Source organism: Magnolia sinica, chromosome 15, assembly GCF_029962835.1.
Source record: "Magnolia sinica isolate HGM2019 chromosome 15, MsV1, whole genome shotgun sequence".
Lineage (NCBI taxonomy): Eukaryota > Viridiplantae > Streptophyta > Magnoliopsida > Magnoliales > Magnoliaceae > Magnolia > Magnolia sinica.
This window is the reverse complement of record NC_080587.1, coordinates 5,732,186-5,752,905: the sequence shown is the minus strand read 5'-3', so window position 1 is coordinate 5,752,905 and position 20,720 is coordinate 5,732,186. Positions and strand designations below refer to the sequence as shown.

Sequence of the window (20,720 nt, the reverse complement as noted above, 5' to 3'; positions counted from 1 at the left end):
GTACGTTGTCAGATCTCGTTATAAATATTGGCTCGGTACCGAATCGTTTTCAGATCTCCTTATAAATATTCATGGTCCTTACAAGATCCATCTCATTGGATGTCTTTGATTTCTTTCAGCTCTCAAACATCTGTAATCACGGCCATCAAACTAGTAGACTTTATAAGCTGAGAACGGACCCGTTGCAAATTTACATGCTCGATAGCCACCAATCAACGGACAGGCACACTTGCCAATATGCAACACGTATGGAAGATCAGATCTTTCAATCGGGTGGTAAGTGGGCTACTATTTAATCTCTCGGCCTAAAATCAGGCCTTTTCGCACCTCAGGTGGGCCACAACATACAAAACAAATGGAGGGCTAGAAATTCTGTTTCGACGGTCAGTTTATTTGGTACATCTGTGGCCCAACTAAGCCAAATGCCTGCTCTTTAATGCAAATGATTCAAGTATGATCTCTGATGAAAGGCTCAGATCAGCTCTGGTCTTCCAACCTCGCACGTGTGTCTGCGTGTGGGCACGCGTGTGGAATCATCAAACCTCAATAGAATTAACTCCACCGAAGGAGCTTTTGAAAGGCATGAATACCTTGAAGTGAAAATTACTGAAGTAATTACTTTGACAGAATATGGTACTACTTATGCAGTATAAATAATCCACGTGGCATATATGTTCCTCAATTAAATTCAAATAGTGGACCAGCATGGAGATTAGCCATAGCCTAAAAACAACGCTAAAATACAATCCTAACCGGAAGATTCTTAGACATTTAATGGACGGCTAAATTTAAATGCAATGGACGGTATAAATTAAAGAAACAAATATCAATTAATCAGATGTATTAATTATCTAATAAACCTTATTAAATTTTTTTTTTATATCATATATCCAATCTACAGAATTTCCCGAAATCTGATCCGTTTATTTGACATACATATATTCCAAATATACAATTTATGTTTGCATGTGTACTAGCAATCATACTCTTTCAGAGTATAAAATAACGCCACAACAAAACCGGATAATAAAATCCTTTCAGTCCTCTTCTCTGCTAAAACCCTGCAAAAACCTCAGCAAATGGCTGTAACTCCGCCTCCTCTCCTCTTTCCCACCTCATTTCATTCTCATTCTCGGCGGATTACCTTCTTCTCTTTCAAATCTCCAACCCCATTTCGCATCAATAGCGTCTCTGCGAAAAAACCCATCTCCCTTTCTCCCAAATCAACCTCTCCCTGCCTCAGAGAAGAGCTCGAGACCGTCAACATCGCCGACGATGTAACTCAGGTGATTTTTTTTCCCCTTTTCGTTTTATTATTCTCTTAAATAAGAAATATTCTTATGCATTTGATTTTGAATTGCCGTTGAATGGCCTTGTTCATTTGATTTTGAATTGCCGTTCATTTAAGAGGGTTGTATTCTTTTTCAATTCTACTAGATTTTTTTTTTTTGGTCTCTTGTTTGAGTTTTTCGGGAGGTTTGCAATGTGATACGTTAGGTTTGCATTTGAATCTGAATCATCTTCCAATGATCCAAACCTTTTATATGACGAGTCTTAACTTGTGTAGTAGACAGACAACAAATAAAGTCTCTTAAATTGGGTTATTTCAACCATTTCATACTTGGTTCTTTTGCTTTGAAAATGGACGGTCACCATAACCTGTGTAATCAAAGGGTTGAAATATTCAATCTGGTAAATATTTTTGGACACCCCTTATCCAAACTGAGCACCATTTGGGTCATTAAAAAAATAAAATCCAATGGATAAAGTCCTAAAGTATCATCTTGCAATAGGTCAGGATGTACTTGAGCAACCCTCTTTCTTTTTGGGTGCTGAATGTTTGGATAAAAGATTAGTTTGGAAGTGCCATTTAAATGGTTTTTTTTTTTTTTAAATATTATTTTATTTATTTATTTTTTAATATGCATGATTTCTTAGTTGTGTTTCATTTTTTGTAGAATTTTATTGGGTTTAAAGTCTCATTTAAATGGGTTGGATGGTTTTCCTTTTCTTTTCTTTCATTATTATTTTCGAAATTTATTGGATGTTGTTTGTTTGAATGTTTCCTTTGGCATTATTTTTAGGTCCTTTTTTTTTGTTTTTTTATTTATTTACTGAGATTTTGATTGGAAGTGGCATGGAGAGTGATGGTAGATTTGTTTGTTTGATTTTTATTTTTTATTTATATCTTTTTGTTCGTGTTGGGAAACTGATTCAAAGTGTCATGGGAAATGTTATTTTTGGAAATTTGTTTTCTATTTATTTTAGAAGGGTATTTGCACATTCCAACATAAAAAACATTTTTCACTTTACCACATCATTAACTAAATATTATTACACAGCACACATTTGTCAATTTTCCCCCCCTAAATCTGTGAACGAAAAATGATGCTTTTCTCTAGGCTTGGAAAAGGTGATCAAATGGGTGAGGAGCATTAAGGCTTTTGCAAGATTTGATTCAGCGGACTTTTTTTTTTCCTGCTTGGGGAGCAACCCTAATATTGTAGGTGGCATGATCATGGAACGAATTATAGATATCACAACATGCATTGGACAATTGCAAATGCTCTGTAGATATAACACACGTGTGATAATGATCAACCTAGATGGTTTTCGTGCCAACTCCACCAGAGTTCCTATGGAAAACCTAGAGAATCATGTGAACTAGCAGCCCTTGCAAAACCACATGTGTACACACACATGAACAAGGGGCCCACCCAAAGGAAGCTATCACACTTGAACAGATAATGTGAAAAAGAGAAAAATTTAAGGCACAAGAGAAAACAGAAAAGAACACTTTATCCTACAAATGCACTTTTTACACTCAGCAACACCCCATTATATAATGAGAGTTATAACCTATGTTCTCGTATCTATTCCATGTGCAACTAACAAAATAATAGACTAAAAGCCTACTAAGCTAAGCAAGGGGACCCATGTGTGGGATCCACCAAGATTAACCAATAACCATTAACAAATATGACATGTTTTGTTGATGGTATGTTTATTCTGAATAAAATTATGGTTTTTGGATGCATGTTCTATATGAATGTGATTCTTTGGATGTAATTGTTTGATATAAAAACCTATAGACTCTGAGAAATCAAAATGATGTGTTGTTATTATTGCTAATCATTATCATCATCATCTAAGCCTTATCCTAATTAATCGGGGCTAGCTACTTGAATCCTGATTACCATTCCACTCTATTAAGGGCCAGGCCTTTAGTTAGACCATAGGCCATCGAGTCTTTTCTTACTACCTCCATCCAGGTCCCTTTGGATCTTCCCCTTGCCCTTTTAGAGCCATCATCTTGTACTGACTTATTACTAAGCGGTTCGATTCTTGGTATCCGTTGCACATGACCAAACCATCTAAGTCTACTTTCCTTCATCTTATTACCTATTGGTACTCTTAAGCTCGCTCGAATTCATTCATTTTTAATTCTATCCTTCCTTTTCTTGCCACTCATCCATTTGAACATCCTCATTTCAACTACACTCATCCTGTGAAGATGTTATTCTTTAATTGCCCAACATTCTGTCCCATAAAGCATGGCTGGTCTAATAGCTTCCCATTTCCCTTTCAGTTTGAGGGCATATACGATGATCACATAAAACTTTAGAGGTGCATCTCCATTTCTTCCAACCAGCTTGAATTCTTTGGGCAACATCCTTTTCAATCTCTCCACTCATTTATTGACCCAAGGTACCGAAAGTGGCCATTCTAGGAAACTTCTTGATAAGCAATCTTAACTAATTCTTTGTTGTCACTCCTATTATTACTAAAGTTGCACTCCATATATACACTTTGTTTTAGTTTGACTAATTTTAAATCCTTTAGATTCTAAATCATCCCTCCATAAGTCTAGCTTTCTGTTTATGCCCTCCCTTGTCTTTCCAATTATAAGAATTGAAATTGGAAGAAGCAAATAACTTCATCCGTTTATGCACAAAGTAATATGTGTAGGCCACATACTTTAATGGGTATTGGACAAGTTTGAAGCCATAACTGATTATCTGATTTGTATTTTTGAATCAGTTGATTGGGAAAACTCCAATGATATATCTCAACCATGTTGTGGAAGGTTGTGTAGCAAATGTTGCTGCAAAGCTCGAGTCCATGGAGCCTTGCCGAAGTGTCAAGGATAGGTGACTTTTCTCCCATGGTCATGGAGGTGTTTTTCTTTATTTATTTCTTTCTTTATTTTTTCTGGTTTTTTGAATGGATGGTGGCATTTTTCTTGGTCGTAGCTCTTTCTAAATTGTCATGAGATGATTTAATGATCTATAGATGACATCACAGAATCGGGCATAGTATGATATTGGATGCTGAAGAAAGAGGAGTTATTTCTCCAGGAAAGGTTAGCTTCTTTTAGTTTTGCTGAGCCCATTCACATCTTTACGCAATGCACCCACTGTATATATGATATGGTAGCCATGCATCAGATTGGCCCCACTGTATAAATGATCCAATCCAAAAGTCTGGCTAGTCTACTAATTGGGGGGACGTGTATTTGAATGGAGACCATTCACAACTTTTTAAGCCATCCATCTTTTCATGCATGCGTAGCCGCGTGGTGAGTTAACTGGCCTGATTTTTCATGTGGGGCTGTCTACATGGCGAGGCCATTTGATGCACGGCTTAGATGTTCTACACATGGCATGCATGACTGTGTGTAGAGGTGCGTGTGGGCTTAACAAATATCAGCTTCTTTTATTGCTTCATGTGACGGCCTTTTAAGCTTCTAGAGCATCATACATCACATACAGATTTCTATTTTCATGCAGACAATTTTAGTAGAACCGACTAGTGGAAATACAGGAGTTGGTATTGCTTTTGTTGCTGCAGCCAGGGGATACAGGCTTATTGTAACCATGCCTGCGTCTATACATCTCGAGAGGCGTGTTCTTCTTCGCGCATTTGGGGCAGAGATTGTTTTGACGGACCCAACAAAAGGAATAAAAGGAGCCGTTGATAGAGCCGCAGAAATAGCCCGCACAACACCAAATGCTTACATGTTTAAGCAGTTTGATAATCCGGCCAATACAAAGGTTTTGGGTCCAAATTAACTAGCTTCTGTTTCCATTCAAAACTTGGATTGTAAAAGCTGCATGCTGTCTAGATATCAATTTCTTTTCCTTATTTCATTTGAGATTTTGTTTGGATGAATTACAGATACACTTCGAAACTACAGGCCCGGAAATATGGGAGGACACCCTGGGCAGTGTTGACATTCTTGTTGCGGGAATTGGAACTGGAGGTACCGTCACAGGCACGGGGCGGTATCTGAAAATGATGAACCAAGATATTAAGGTTTGAAATGTTCTCCTCCTTTTTCCACTTAAAAAAACTTTTCTTCCTTTGCTAATTAAGGGTGCCTTTTGTTGTACCAAATACCATGAAATTTGATGATATTTTGCACTTTCATGATATTAAGGGTGGATTTGGTTGCACCAAATAAGTCTAATTTGGTGAAAAGATATCATGAAATTTCATGATATTTGGTGCAACCAAATGCACCCTAAGAGCTTAGTGCCCATCCAATACAGACAGCTCAGCCTGTTCGCAACCCAGTTTCCATATCCCGTCTGTGTTTGGGCACAGGGGCAGGAAGAGAGGAGGCATCCTGCCATCCACGCATTATGGATGGGCCAAACAGTTTGTCTTTTGCAAAATGTTTATGGGTAGATTGGCAAATTGCGCAAACCTCATTTTCGGTCAAGGTAAGGTGATGACGATGATGGTCTTCTGGACATTGCTAAGATGGAAAGCTGTATCTACATGTAGACACCATTACATAAGAGTACATACCAGTAAAAGATTATATTTCTCTATTTCCTCATCTGTCTTTTAGCTTTCCAATAGCTTCTATAAGGGGGAACAAGATCCTACGACCTAACCAAAATTAAGATCTTTCAAAATCATGCACGTGCGCCCACCTGCAAACGCTTATCCATGCACTTCAAAATAGGTTTCATCCATGTACAAAGCTTTAGTTTTAAGTTTAAACATGTACAAATGGTGGCCTGAACCTTATGTGGCCTACTTGATGGGCCACTTGTAAGAGGAAGGTTCTTCTGAGTCTTAGCAAATAAAGAATTGACTTTTCAGGGACGGTATCTTCACCCCTGATGCTGAAACCCCAACCATTGGTGTGGGTGTGTGGGGGAGGGAGGCAGAAAAATGGGCCCACTTTTCTTGAGCTATTTGTTTGTTTCTAATGTTTTCAAACCAAGGTTCAAATACTTGTAACTTACTAGTTTACTATCTTCACATGTTTCCTTTTGCCTAGGTAGTTGGAGTAGAACCGGCCGAGACAAGTATTATTTCTGGGGAACATCCAGGTGAATGGAATCTACTCTTACTGCAGTCCTTTTTAAGCTTCTTGAAAATCCCTTGCCATGTGCTGCTCACTGCTTATGACATATAAAATGCTGGTGCAGGTTATGTGCCGAGCATTTTGGATGTTAAATTGCTTGACGAGGTTTTGAAGGTCAGGCTGCTTTACTTTGTTTTACTTCCACTCAATTTAGTAGCCCATTCAAGTGCTGTGTATTATTCAGCAGTTCGGCATCTTAGGTTGGGTGCCTGTGGTTACCCATGCTGGACATGATGGGCGAGTGCCAAAGCATGCTTGAGATAAGAAAAGGAACTACCCATTCTTATGTCAACCATGTTTCAGGACAGAAAAGCAGGGAAAATGCTTAGCCTATCTGGCATAGGATAATCTGATGGAGGACATTTTGGGGATTATCTCCCCTCCAGCATGGATGGGCTACCATGTAATTTTTTTTGGATCACCAGGAGGTGCGCCCAACATGTTACAGTTTGTTGGGCAGAACAAAAAGCTTGGTCGAGCATCATATATTTCCTCATTAGCAAAATGGTACTTAGTTAAGGATAGTTTTGAAAGTATCTTTCAAAGCTCTTTCTAAAAAAAAAAAAAAAGAAGAAGAAGAAAGTTTTCAAAGTATCTTGGGAAGTGCAGCTGGAGCTATATGCCTTTTCAGACCCCAAGTATCTTTCAAAACTATTTTTCAAAAAGGGAATAGTTTTGAAAGTATCTTGGGAAATGGAACTGGAGCATCCCCCCCCCCCCCCTTCAAAAAATAAAAATTCTTGTTCATCTCAGCTAAGAAACAAAATGTTATTTTGGGGCAGCAAAACAGAAAATGATATCCTGCTCATTTGGGTTTCAATTTTCAGTGACACCTAAGTGCTCGGTCGGTTCAAAACAAAGTTAGTACACTGGAAGAGTCAAATAGAGCCGATTCATGAGTAACTTTCAAACACTACCTAAGGGCCCATTTGGACGCACCTTCCAAAGGGGACTTTGAGGTTTGAACCCCTTTGAGTCAAACTGAGGTTTTTGATGTGCGTTTGCATGATTTGCAAAACTCCCATTTCACCGCTTGACAAATAGGCACTAAAATGCAAACTCGAAAACACAGGCTTCGAACCCACCTTTTGTGAAAGTGTATCCAAGTGGACCCTAAAATCGATCAAATAGCAACATGGATTCTCGTTTATACTCCAGTTCTTGGTTTGATTGTTCTCTACGGTTTTCTTCCTATCTGGCCTTTGTATTTGACAATTGAGTGGGTTGGTATTGATTTATTTTAGTAAATTTTTAGGTGACGACTGGTGAAGCAGTTGAAATGGCAAGGGAGTTGGCATTGAAGGAAGGGTTGCTGGTACATTTTTACCAATTGCAAACTCACTGACACATCATTATTTCATAGTCCTTTTCTAAGTTTTTTTTATGCAATAGTCCTCTTCTAAGTTAGTATGAACTTATGATAACTGATAAGATGGTTAAGAGGTCGTAAGTGATCCCTTTTCCTTCTTACCAACTCAGGCTCCATAGAGCCCAAGTTAAGAGTCAACGCAGAACTTGGTTGAGTACATGATTTTTGAGTACTTGGTTGAGCTTTTTCCAGTTTGGAAGTAATCGTCTGTTTTGACAAGGGCTGTCAATGGGTCAAGTCCTGTAGTACCCGCACACCGGCTAACCGGGTTTAGGTCTGCCAGGTGTGAGTCCTTGTGTGTCCATCTCCTTTTGGGTCTAGTTCTAATCCTTGAAGACCCGGACCCAGAGCCAATTGAGTTCGGTTTCCTGTCCGGTCTTTGGATCTAGGTTTTGAGTTGGGTTTGGGACAAATATGAGCATTTACATGGTTGGGTCCACCTGATAGATGGATGAGATCGCTTACACAAATGCCACTCTGACACATGCATGGTGTGGAAATGGGCTTTCTTACATGTGTGTGGCTTAGGAAACCTCATTTCTTTTACTATAATAATCAACACATATTAAACATATACACATTTACTATTAAAACTGAATCCCACTTGGATCCAACCCAAACCTGGTTAGACCTGATTTTCAACCGGGTCCAAAAGGCGAGACCTAAACCTGACCTGATTTCTTAATGGGTCCAAAAAATGGGACTTGGAGACCCATTAAAAACGGGTCGGGTCCATCGGGTATCCATGGATCCAGTTACCCATTGACAGCCCTAGTTTTGACTTGATCCAAGTATTGATTGAGTCAGGTCAACTTACTCATGTCCTTAGGTGGGTTTCTTTTCTCTTTGTAGTGTTTAATGATTACATCTCCTTAAATTTCTAATAATGAGACCCACCTTCCATGTTTTAATTTCTAAAGGTTTAAAGATTTAAAACAACAATTTGGGTCCATGAAACCCAAGTTTGAGTTGAGTTCGAACTAAGTTGAATACTTGATCCAGCCTTTTGAGCATGAAGAGCTTGCGTTGTATTTAGACACTTTTGAGTTCATGAGGGGTAGATGGAATAATTCAAGTAATCGATTGACTTTTTTCAGGTTGTTAAATAACTCTTTTAAACCTGGAGGAATTATATGATATGCGGCTACTTTCTTAGGATGGTATATACAAAATTCCAATTGTTACAAATGGAGATAATCCCAACCAAGGTTTGTTGAGTTCGACCATTGGTGGTGAATGTCCCAAGTCCCAATTGGAATTCCATCGACCAACATTAGGACTGTTTTTAGTTGAATGTGGATTTTGTTGTATTTTCTCTTGTTAACTATCTATCTGTACACCACAAGCCAAAAGCTTTAACTTTTCCTATGATGGAGATTTTTAAGGCATTTTTTTTTTTTATAAAGTGATTTTTAAGGCATTGTTCATACACAATGGGAGACAATAATTTTGTTTAAAAGCAGTAATGGCTGTTAGGTAACGGTAACGGTGGGAACTGTTACGTGTTACAGGGCTGTAATGCCTGATCTAAATAATGGCCTGTAACGGGCTGATACGGGGTTGATACATTTTTTCCTTTAAAAACATTTTGACCTTTTTAGGGCTGTAAAGGCCATGCTGTCCATATTGTAATGGTCATTACACCGGCCATCACTGTTATTGAATACCTTGGGCACAATAGATCAACGCTTTGGATTACAGAACCATGTGACCCCACTTCCCAGAATAAAAAAATGTGGGAATACATTGAAAGATGTGGGCCACATGCCACATGATTCCTGTTTAACTAGACCAATGTCTTGATAGAGTCAAGTCTGTGAGACTTCTAAGATTTTAACACGGATGGCTTATATCTACACTGGGCAATCGACTATGATTTAATGGCATCCAAACTCCTTTCTCTTCATTGCCCAAGCTTGTAAACTCTTTTCAGCATTTCAATAGAATCAAAACTTTTGTTCTCCTGTACTGAAATACTGAATCTTGGATGAAATAATGTTGGTATTCTCAATTTATTTCAAAGGTCTTGCACTAGATCTACTTAAAATAGATCTAATAAATTGCCTTTTCTGTTATGCTGAACAATTACACACATTCATAGGTTGGTATTTCTTCCGGAGCTGCTGCCGCTGCTGCAATTAGTGTTGCGAAAAGACCTGAAAATGCTGGAAAGCTCATCACTGTAAGGAATCTTAGTTTGTGAACTTCTTTCAATGAAATATGCTGTAATACAATGGAGAAACCTAGTATAACCTTTTTCACTTCCTTTCACCTTAGTTATCAGCAATTTGCTTTTCACACGTGGCAAATGCGTACAAGATCCAAACCAATCTTCTTCTTGGAACTACGTTGTGTGAGCTGCATGCTGAAATTCACACCAATTAGACAAAACTAAGCTTTGGCTTGGTGTGTTTTATGGAAAAAAGGGAGGGAAAAGGAACTTCCATTTGACTCCTCTTTTTTATTTATTTATTTAAATTTTATAAATAACCATCTATACTCTTTTCCCAAGTCCTGCAGTAGAATGGTTGTGATTGTCAGATCAATTTGACTTTTGGGTTGTGGCCCGGTTGAGGTAGAGCCGATCTGATGATGGGTTTGGATCCCATGCAGGGTTGCCGCATGTACAGAGAAACAAATCAACAAGTCACTGATAGTTTAAGCCAAAGCAAGTTACAAATACCATAGTCTAGCCCATAAAACAAGTGAATTCATATCTGCACCCAGACTGGTTGATTTCCATGTAACCGTTTTTGTTTGTGTGAATTGATTCAATTCCCAGAATGGAAGATTTGTGCATGAAAGTCAGTCATGTCGGTTGTACATATAATGCATAAGAAATTAGTCTGATCTGAATGAAGAACTACATATAGTAATTTTATCAGGATTAAGAATAATAGATCTGCAGCTATGTGCTTGAATATCTCTACTATATATAGCGTTAGTGGCTATGGACAAATTTACCTATGCAATTAGTCTTTGGAGAGTCGTGAACTTTTGGTTTTAAATGGACATTGAAGGGTACCATACCCATGGATATGAATATTGGTATTGTATTGACTGATACAACCGTATCTTATCCATATCGGCATGAGTTGATACGCAATATGGGATTGTATCGACCCGATACGATTAAATTGACCCGTATCGGTTTGTATCGGCTGATATGGGGCATAACAACAATGATACAGTGTCGATATGCCCATAAAACCCCAATTTTGAAATTTTTTTTTTTAAAAAATATAATTCACTCATGTCTCTTCTTCTTTTCATTTAAACCATAGAAACATCTTAAAAGCTCATCAGCTAGATCTAGACCTATTTTGGGATCAAAAAAATTATTTGAATGAGATTTGACAAATCGAAGCGAAGTAGATCAGTATGGGAAAAATGGGAAAGAAGGGTAAACCTTTACTTTAAAAAAAAATAAAAAATAAATAAATATTTTCATCTTCTTTTTGTTGTATTTCCTATGTAAGGGGCCATTGCTTATCAAATCATGTTAGATTTGTGTTCAATTAGGGCCCATTCAATTGACCTTCGACAAATCAAATTGACAAACAACATTCTCATCAAAGAATGCTCTAATACATCATTAAATATATAGTCAAAACACACAAAAAAAAAGAAGATAGATTCTTAGATATCTCATTCTTTTTTTCTAATTTTTATTCATATTTTTTTTTGCTAAAAAAAAAAACTTGACCAATACGGCCCTGATACTGATACTGATACGCGACGTTGTATCGTATCATTTTTTCGCTAGGCCGATATGCCGACCAATATCAACATTCAGAAACATGACTCACAGGTCCCACCTCGTGAACATGGCTCATTTTTATGCATGTACCAAATAGGGCCTTGGCCTTTCTGCCAGGAACACGAGGTTCATCATCATGAAAAAAGTTCGAGGTGGAAGTTTGATGCCGTTGCCAACTTGATAGAAGCCACCTCCTTGGGATATTCAATAACGTTAACGGTGGCCATGGCCGTTGTGCATGTGTAATGGCCATTACAATCATATTTTTTTTTTCTTTCTAAAATTAAAAAAAACTGTATCGGTCTCGTAATGAGCCGTTATGGGCCTTTTTTTTTTTTTTTTTTGTAATGGCCACTATGGTCCCGTAATGTGTAACGGTTCCCACTGTTACCCTTGCATAACTGCCATTACCGTTTTTTAATACCTCGCTCCTTTATCCAGGCTTGGACTGGCAATGGGAACACATACTCTCACTGGCAGAGTTAAACTTGTGGTTGGCAAATAAATAAATAAACCCAATTATCCATTGCAATTTGAAATTGAAAGTTTTCTGGAAATTTTCTTTTGTTGCACAACAATTAACAAATCCTAGAATTTTATTTTGAACTGTGAATGGCTGGCTTTTTTCCTCCTTTAGCTATCATTTCTTGAAAAGTCTCTGCATCAACAATCTCTTCCTACTTGAAACCAAGAGTGCAGCTTGCAAATTCATCCCAGACATTCCATACTAGTAGTGTGCTAGATCTGTCCCATTTTATCTGGCAGATTGATGGTATGTTGTAGACCAGACATGCATGCTGATTGTGAACCACTTCTCATCCATTTTGTAACCATGCACTTTTCTTATAGATGTGTGGTCCACCTGATGAGTGGACCAGCCTGGTTTTTGGGCTAGGGATCATTTTCCATTGGACTCGCCTGATGAATGACACGGAGAGTGCACAAGCCCGAGTTACCACACATTGGTCACTTATGATTGGCTTCCATAGATGCATCTGCATGGGGCATTTCTCTATATTTCCAATTCTTGCTTCATGGGTCCATTTGGAAAACCGTTACATGGCTGCTATCTGGTGCAGGTGGTTTTCCCAAGCTTCGGCGAAAGATACATCCCCACTATTCTTTTCCATTCCATACACGAGGAAGTTCGGAAAATGCGAGAAACATAATGATTTTAAACCGTTAAAAAGGAAGAGATACATCACCATAATGGAAAGAAAGTGTCTTCATGTCATGGGAGACATCCACAAATTACTGTAAAAGAGCAGACGAAAAGCGGGAATGCAAAAAAAAGCATAAATGTCATATATTAAGGTAATCTTTCACCTTTTTTTCTTTAATGTAATGTAGTCTCCAGATCGAAAATTTTCATTCTCTACCAAGTTTGCGGAATCCCAAAGAAATGTATTTTTGAGAGATGGAAATGCAGGTTTTTCACCCCCTTTTTGTTGAATGTGCAGTTTTTAGTACTTTCAGTTTCAGGGTTCCCCATCTGCATCTGAGGCTTCTGAATTTTAGTAATATTTCATGAGGCTGAGTTCTGAGCTTAGTTTGTAGATGTAGGGCCATGATTGGTCTATCTAAGCTATTCATCCGATGGTCCCCATCGTGGATGGACGATTCCCAAAATATCCTCTCAATTGGTGAACTCTAACCTTTCCGCAGACGACATGCAAGTACATGGCTAAAAGGAAATGCATGGACAAAACCACATTCAATGGATGAAAGCCCAAAGATTGGATTGTTAGGATATTCCAATTTGTGAGATTTTGGGTGGCAAACGTCCATCCATGATGGGGGCTGTCAGATCAATGACTTGGATAGGGCAACCATGGCTCCACATCTACAAACTAAGTTCCAAATGAGGAGGTTTCATGGCCCAAAACTCGGGAGTGGATTGGGTCACTAAACATCGGTAATGCAGGGGCATTTTCACACTGTGCTCGAGTGGGGTGACTTGTGAGATGCGGGGGCATACTTAGGGTGGGCAGCCCGTGTGGGGCGGATGGCTCGTGTGAGGTGGAATCCATGTTATGTGGGGCCCATGAGGAGGCCGAGGACATAACTATGGGATGTGGGGCATGTGGCTCGTGTGAGGTGGAACTCATGTGATATAGTGCCCACCCAGGTCGAGGACCTAACTATGGGATGTGAGACGTTGACTATGACATAAATGGATTGATTTGCCCGAGCTTTAGTTGTCCTGCGTCAATCAAAGCAGAGATTTGATTGGACTTTGCAACCATTAGAGTGGGTCCAGCGAAGCATGTTTGAAAGTGGTTCTGTGTAGGAGGTTGGACCAATCAAATCTTGCCATGTTACTAAATTAGAAATGTTCAGGGTTCCATACAGGTAGGGCACACCAATAGATCCAGACCGTTCATCTTGTTGACTGGGCATGCGTTTTTTCTGTTGAATAAGAGGACCGTCCGTCTGCCATTTTATTCTCTCAAGTACCTTTGTATCTTAATCATTGGATGGCTAGGATTACCCACTGGGTGAACTGATTTGGCAACATCGATCCATGTGTCTCATCAGATGGAGGGTGTGGATCAGGGGAAGGTGGTCCCACCATACAGAATGCTGGCTGAACAAGAACTGGGTTGTTTGTGTTGAGAATTGTATATTTCTTTCAATGCACTGTGGCACGCATCTTTCACACGTGGCAACGTTGCACATGTGTCAGTCATGTCCAGGACAAAAGTCAGCGTGCTCTGATTGGCAGCCCCACTATCCATGAGAGCCTTGTTTATTACATTTGAGATTTCTGGTAAAGTGGGCCATAGGTTAGGTAATGGACCCTGATGAAGGGGAACGGATTGGCTACTCCCCCTGCCACCGGCCCCGTGGCTGGTGGTTGGTGTTCTGTGTTCTGTGGGCCCCACCATGATGTGTGTATTTCATCAATTCCGTTCATCCATTTTTACAGATCATTTTAGTGCTTGATCCCAAAAATGAGAGGGATATAAATCTCATGAGGACCACACCGCATGGAAACAATAGTGATTGGATATCCACCATTAAAATCCTCCTAAGGGCCACTGTACTGTTTATTTAACATCCAATATGTTGATTAGGTCATACAGGCCCATTTGAAGGAAAAAAACAAAAATCAGCTTGATCCAAAACTTTTATGACCCCCAAAATGTTTTTAATGGTCGACACTCATTCAACACTGTTTCCTGTAATATGGTCCACTTGAGATTGGGATATACCTCATTTTTTGTCTCATACCGTAAAATGATCTGTAAAAATAGATGGACGGCATGGATGAAACACATACATCATGGTGGGCCCACAGAGCACCGACCACCAGCCATTGGCTGGTGTCAGGGGAAGTAGCCAATCCGTTTCCCTGATGAAGGGTCTGGATCTTGGACACTTGGGACAGTCGTACTGGCAATTAGCTCGAGTGGCTCTTGTTGGGCTAGGATCTTGACCATGGGTTTTTTTTCTACTTTCAAAACAGGGTCGGCCGAGCGAGCCAACCCTATGTAGGGCCCACAAATTATGTTGGCCATATCCCCTGGTAATGGGCGTTGCTTGCAAGAGATGGAAGGGAGTTGTTGGAAACACGTGAGCAAGATCCAGGCCATTCATTAAGTGGGTCAATGTGATCTGTCCCTTTACGCAGGCCTGTTACAATTTCGCGTACCTGACGAGTTTACCAACCTGAATTTCGTGTTAAAGGAATTTTAAAAGAGGGGCCCACCTGATTAGCGGCCCGGATCATGCAGACACTGCCAGTTTCCACGTGTTGCGTGAAGGACCTTCGCACGCGCGCGAGTCCCGTTCATACTAGCGACCGGACACGCTGCGGACCTTGTTGAGCAGGTGAACCGCGGAAGTCCGAAATAGGTGCTAGACTGGAGGGATAATCGCCACCGTTTAAAATAGTGGGTGCGACTCGGCCACAGTACTCATGGCATAGTTTTGCAGGCATCCAAACCGTTCAAATCACTGACCCAAGTGGAGATGATACTGATCTTCTGAATTTTTCCCTTATATAATTCGGACCACTTGGTACTTATAACCATCCAGTTAATGGACACCAATTCAATGGATAGGATTGCTCGATCAATGTTATTTTAAAGCTGCGCTGAAATTGATGATGGCCCCGCAATTTGAATGGTCCGGATAGTAGTACATGGGTGAGACTTGTACGGAAGATAGTAAAATCATTTGCAATATCACGAAACAAAGCGATTCGCGGCAGAAACGCAAGCCCAAACCTGCGTAAAATCTGAGCCGTTCAACAAGTGGGTCAGACCATTTATAACAACCGATCCACAGTTAGTGTCAAACTCATCAGGCGGACCAAAGGTGCATGAGAAGGATGCCGAGGATCAACGGTCCATATTCCTCGGCATTTCTTACATTTTATCTATCGAAAAATTCTAAGGCGATTCGCTTGAAGACAAGTTGAAGAGACCATTCGCGTCATGCATGCAAACATGGCCAATTTATTTCAGATCTGGACCATTCATCAGATTAGTATCACTGTGATCGTACTGTGAATAAAATATCAAGTCATCTAGTGGACCAGTCATTTACGTTTAATATAAACCGTTGGCTATATTGTAGCTGATGTGATCGCTAAGGCGACCTAGATTAGAAAAACGAATACATGCATCATTATCTATCTGATAAATGGTGCAGATATTTTACACGTATTCCACATTGGCATGCGTACCGCAAATCAGCCTCTCCAATCTCTCCCTGCGCGAATCTTCCTACTCTGACAATGACGGATCACTGCCGGAAGGATAAATCACATGAGAAATACCTTAATACGCCAGCAGTGTGATGGATGATACGCAGGCAGTTATAAATTACTAAAAAATTGTATACTTGGCATAATATTAATTCATATTAACCGTTCAAATTATGGGTACCAGTTTAGATGTATCATGAACAAAAATTTGAAACTATTTGATTATTTAAATTTTAGATTTCTGATAGTATACTGGACGGTTGAAAATAAAAAAGAATCCAATGGCGTTATTTCAGAAAAACAAGTGTCCAGGAATCAAAAGGTTAGGATTTTTCAATGAATCTAATCTTTAGAATATAGTTTAAAACAATGATTCCACAATTTAGTCGGTTTAATTTGAGTTCATATTTTCCACGTGTAATTTCTAAGGGCCTGTGTATCAAGCGTCGCACGCAGCCAGAGTATCAAATGACTGCCCAATTCATAAAGCTCAGATTCTCGCGTTAGCCGCCAAAATTTCGCGGAAATTTGAATTTCAAAACGTCTAAAAAACAAAACGCTCTTCGAAAGTTCAAACCTTCAAAACCCTCGTTCCCTCTCTCTCTCTCTCTCTCTCTCTCTCTCTCTGATATTCAGTGGCGGATGAAGGGAGAGGAAGAATTGGAAGCTCGTTCTAGCAGAAACCCACTTCGATCCCTCTACCAAAATCAGATCTTTCTTAAGGAACAGCAATTTTCAGGTACATTTTCCCGCCAAATTTAGAAAAAACAAAAACAGATCTTCGAGTTCAAAGCGATCCCAAACTGGAATCTTTGTTAGTTTCTGGATATATTTGAAATGGATTTTTTCCGGGAATCTGTTTCTTTAGTAGATTGACTGCAAAATCCAATCTGTTCTTGGCCAATCATTGTAGTTTTAGCTGTAGCTGTTCTTTGTTTTTTCTTCTTTCTTTTTCCCCCTTTTAAATCTTTTTATTGATTTTGTTAGGTACCCATTTCGATTCTGGTATGAAATGTTGAATTTTTACTGAATTGAGTTGGGCGAAAACAAGAATTGGGAGAGAAAAAGGTTGGTTTCAATTAGTATTTAGATGAAATGATAGATGGGTGAATTTTGGGTGATTTTGTAATTTGAATCTGATGATGTTTTCCGTCATTTGTTACGAAAGATTGCATTCTTTTGCTGATTTTAGAATACCTGATTGAGGAATTATGGTGAGGGAATACAGAATAGAATCTTTCTATACTCGATTGCGCGATGCTGCTTCTGCCTCTTCATCATCACCTTTATTGATATTCCCATCCACGTCCGACGTTGATTCCCTCTGCGCTCTCAAAATCATAACCCATATCCTCTCTTCCGATTCCATCAGATATTCTTGCTACCCCATCTCCTCGTTTAGCGAAATTGACAAATTTGCAGGCCCAAATCTCCGGTCGTCTGATCAGCCTGTCTCACTTCTCCTCATAAATTGGGGCTGCCATCGTGATCTACGCAGGATTCTCAGTCTGGGCCCAGCGGCTCGTGTTTTTGTTGTCGATAGCCACCGTCCGATCCATCTCCACAATCTCAGCGAGCAGAATGATCAGGTGGTTGTTCTTTACACCCGCGATGATGAGCACCAGGCTGATCTGGCCTATGATTTTGATGTGTCTGCCCTTGCAAGTGCATCAGACTTGAACAGTGATGATGAGATTGATGAGAACTCTGATAGTGATGAGGATAGTGAGAGCGAGGGTGAGGAAGGTGAAGGAGGGGTTCGAAAGCGGAGACGGGTTTCAGAAGAATCGGAGTCAGATCCTGTTAAGCTTTTTGGGAAGCTGAAATCAGAGTATTACAAGTTGGGTACTTTCCATGGGAGGCCGTCTGGCTGTCTTATGTTTGATTTATCTCATTTGCTCCGGAAAAACTCCAATGAATTGCTGTGGTTAGCTTGTGTATCTCTCACTGATCAGTTCGTCCACGAGAGGCTGACAAATGAGCGGTACCAAGCTGGAGTAATGGAGCTCGAACAGCATATAAACAGCTCAGGTAATCTGGATGCAGTTACGTCTGTGACCCTGAAAGATGGCACAAAAATCCGAGCACCCGATGCCTCCAGAATAGCGTATGAAGACGAACCGAGACTGATGCTCTTACGGGAATGGAACCTGTTTGATTCGATGCTTTGTTCTTCTTACATCGCAACCAAACTGAAGACATGGAGTGACAATGGGTTGAAGAAACTGAAGCTGCTTCTTGCCCGAATGGGGTTTGCTCTTGTCGATTGCCAGCAGAAATTCCAGTACATGAGCATTGAAGTAAAACAGAAAATGAAAGATGAGTTTGAAAGGTTCTTGCCTGAATATGGGCTGACAGAGTTCTACTACCGGAGCTTTCTAAGGCTGCATGGTTACAGCTCAAAGGTGTCGGCTGCTGATGTGGTTTATGGGGTCACGGCATTGCTAGAATCATTCATGGAAGTGAATGATTCTTCAGTTGCTGAGCAGTTTTGGGTTGCATATTCGGCTCTATCCTTGAGCAATCTTGATAAATTGAGAAAGGGTATGCAAAATGCAATTCAGGTGCAACGGGCGGTTTTGAGGCAAGGGAGTTCGGCGATTATGAAAAGCGGCTTCATACGAAGTGGACGGAAGTTCCGGTGGGTGAAGCTCGAGGATGCACTGGACACTAAGCTGTTGGGTTATCCGCAAGCATTGACGAAATTCTGTTTTTTCTTGATGGACGCATTGCGTGAGAAGGGGGCGAAGATGAAGCCTTTGATCTGTGCTTGCTTAGCAAGAGAACCTGGCAAGGTTCTGATTGTTGGGGTGTGCGGGAAGCCACGGCTTGGTGCGGTTCAAGGGAATGCGTTTGGGGCTGCATTCAGAGCTGCAGCTGAGGAGATTGGAGGTGAATTTTTCCATGAGTTGTTCGAGTCGTCTTGGATTGTTTTGGATACCGTTGCTGTGAATTCTTTTATGATCAGGATAACTGAGAAGCTTTGATGTATTTGTACTGAAATCTGTAACTGTTAATGACAGAGATTTGATGGGAATCTGAAGTTCCCATCAAAGGTTAACTAAAATTGCTAGTCATGGATTTATGTCAGTTCTTTGAATATAGAATCTCCTTCCATGTGTGATCATTGTGTTATTTTGGGTGCCTTTGGATGCACTATTGAATTGAATTGAATTGTAATTATTATTCGCATAGCTGGATGCATTCGGTTTCACCTAATGTCATGGATTTCATGATATTCGGTGCAACCAAACATACCCGAAAGGAAATAACCAAGTTGTAATTTCCTTTCTGAGCATTCTTATTTTGGGTGAGTCTGATTATCTGCAATTCAATTCACTTGTGCATACGAACGGAGAATTTGGATTATTGCCAAATTGTGATGTGGCTTTACTACTGTAATTATGTATTTAGTGTTTGGGTGCCATGATAAACAGAACTTGTATTGAGTGGGCCAGTATTTTCCTGCTTTCTCTGCTTGTGGATGAGATAGAATAAGAAGGCCCCTTCTCATTTCAACCACAGTTTACAAAAGATCCTAGTCATCCACATTGGGGACCATGAACATGTTTGGGAATTGTGGAAGCACACAGTTGAATCAAGCAAACACACAAAGTTGAATCAAGCAAAGTACTCCAATTGCACAACTAAGTTCAAACACACACGCTGCATTTAACATGGAAAAACCCTTGAGGGAAAAAACCACAGCATCCAGCGACAGTCACACTATGAAAGTAGAAATTACAAAAGATAGAGATTACCAATTCGAACAAGTCTTGAATTTTCTTTACAACCCAAGCTATGCTCTTGAAACTCTAGGAATGAATTAGAAAGACCTCTTGATTCTCCCACAACCTAATTACACCCACATATATAGTTTTTACGAGAATCACAATTGAAATTGGAAACAAATTCTGCACTCATGCAATTCTGCGTGCACGCTTGATGGCACATTCGATGGTAGTTCGATGGCATTGATAGTTTGTAAATCACAAAAACATTTTAGCAAGAAAATATGGATTTTTTGGATTTTTCCGATGGCATCGAGCACCTGTTCGATGACATCAAACTCTATTCAATGGCACCGAGCAATCTGTCGATGGCTTTGACAAACTCTATTACTCACATATTTAAGACGTCAACAACAGAACATTCCAAAATTAACTCCAATTCTGGAATCTTGGGAAAGGGTAAATGTTTCCAGGAAATTTTAAATTCTGTTTGGTTGAGACTGGGGAAATCTTGAGGAAGCTTAATTTCTGTTTTTCCTTGGAAAAGCTGGCAAGTTTGTTTCTGGAAACGAACGACCAGAAACCAAATGGGCCCCAAACGAACACATAATCAGGCCCATTTAGTGAATGAATACACATACATCACATCTATACTTATCTTCTATCTGTTGTTTCAGGTTTTGAGTCAGGTTGGGTGGGGTCATATTTAGCCAATCCCATTGATAATCTATATGGGTGGGCTGAGTTGGGTACGCTTTGATGTG

The 20,720-nt window shown here is 39.8% G+C and overlaps 2 protein-coding genes across 3 annotated transcripts; both read left to right on the top strand.

The window, feature by feature from the left end:
- Window positions 1-1,034: 1,034 nt before the first annotated feature.
- LOC131227402 (cysteine synthase) lies at window positions 1,035-12,964 on the top strand. 2 transcript variants are annotated; one of them, XM_058223198.1, is made up of 10 exons: window positions 1,039-1,286; window positions 4,042-4,151; window positions 4,306-4,363; window positions 4,791-5,054; window positions 5,179-5,316; window positions 6,296-6,347; window positions 6,447-6,496; window positions 7,638-7,697; window positions 9,853-9,933; window positions 12,591-12,964. In XM_058223198.1, the coding sequence occupies exons 1-10, from the start codon at window positions 1,080-1,082 to the stop codon at window positions 12,678-12,680; spliced, it is 1,110 nt and encodes a 369-aa protein (XP_058079181.1). In that variant the 5' UTR covers window positions 1,039-1,079; the 3' UTR covers window positions 12,681-12,964. The 2 variants fall into 2 exon arrangements, 1 of the variants encoding a protein (XP_058079181.1); XR_009162238.1 differs by lacking the exons at window positions 9,853-9,933; window positions 12,591-12,964 and having other exon boundaries at window positions 1,035-1,286; window positions 6,300-6,347; window positions 7,638-7,689.
- Window positions 12,965-16,578: 3,614 nt separating this feature from the next.
- LOC131227631 (uncharacterized) lies at window positions 16,579-19,347 on the top strand. Its single transcript, XM_058223434.1, has 3 exons — window positions 16,579-16,964; window positions 17,213-17,293; window positions 17,394-19,347. Exon 3 carries the CDS (start codon window positions 17,437-17,439, stop codon window positions 19,210-19,212), a length of 1,776 nt encoding a protein of 591 aa, XP_058079417.1. The 5' UTR covers window positions 16,579-16,964; window positions 17,213-17,293; window positions 17,394-17,436; the 3' UTR covers window positions 19,213-19,347.
- Window positions 19,348-20,720: the final 1,373 nt, after the last annotated feature.

Coding starts and splice junctions, on each gene's coding strand:
- LOC131227402 (XM_058223198.1), top strand. CDS start 1,080: ATGGCTGTAACTCCGCCTCCTCTCCTCTTTCCCACCTCATTTCATTCT. Junction 1,287..4,041: donor TCGCCGACGATGTAACTCAG/GTGATTTTTTTT, acceptor TTTTTGAATCAG/TTGATTGGGAAAACTCCAAT. Junction 9,934..12,590: donor ATGCTGGAAAGCTCATCACT/GTAAGGAATCTT, acceptor TATCTGGTGCAG/GTGGTTTTCCCAAGCTTCGG.
- LOC131227631 (XM_058223434.1), top strand. CDS start 17,437: ATGGTGAGGGAATACAGAATAGAATCTTTCTATACTCGATTGCGCGAT.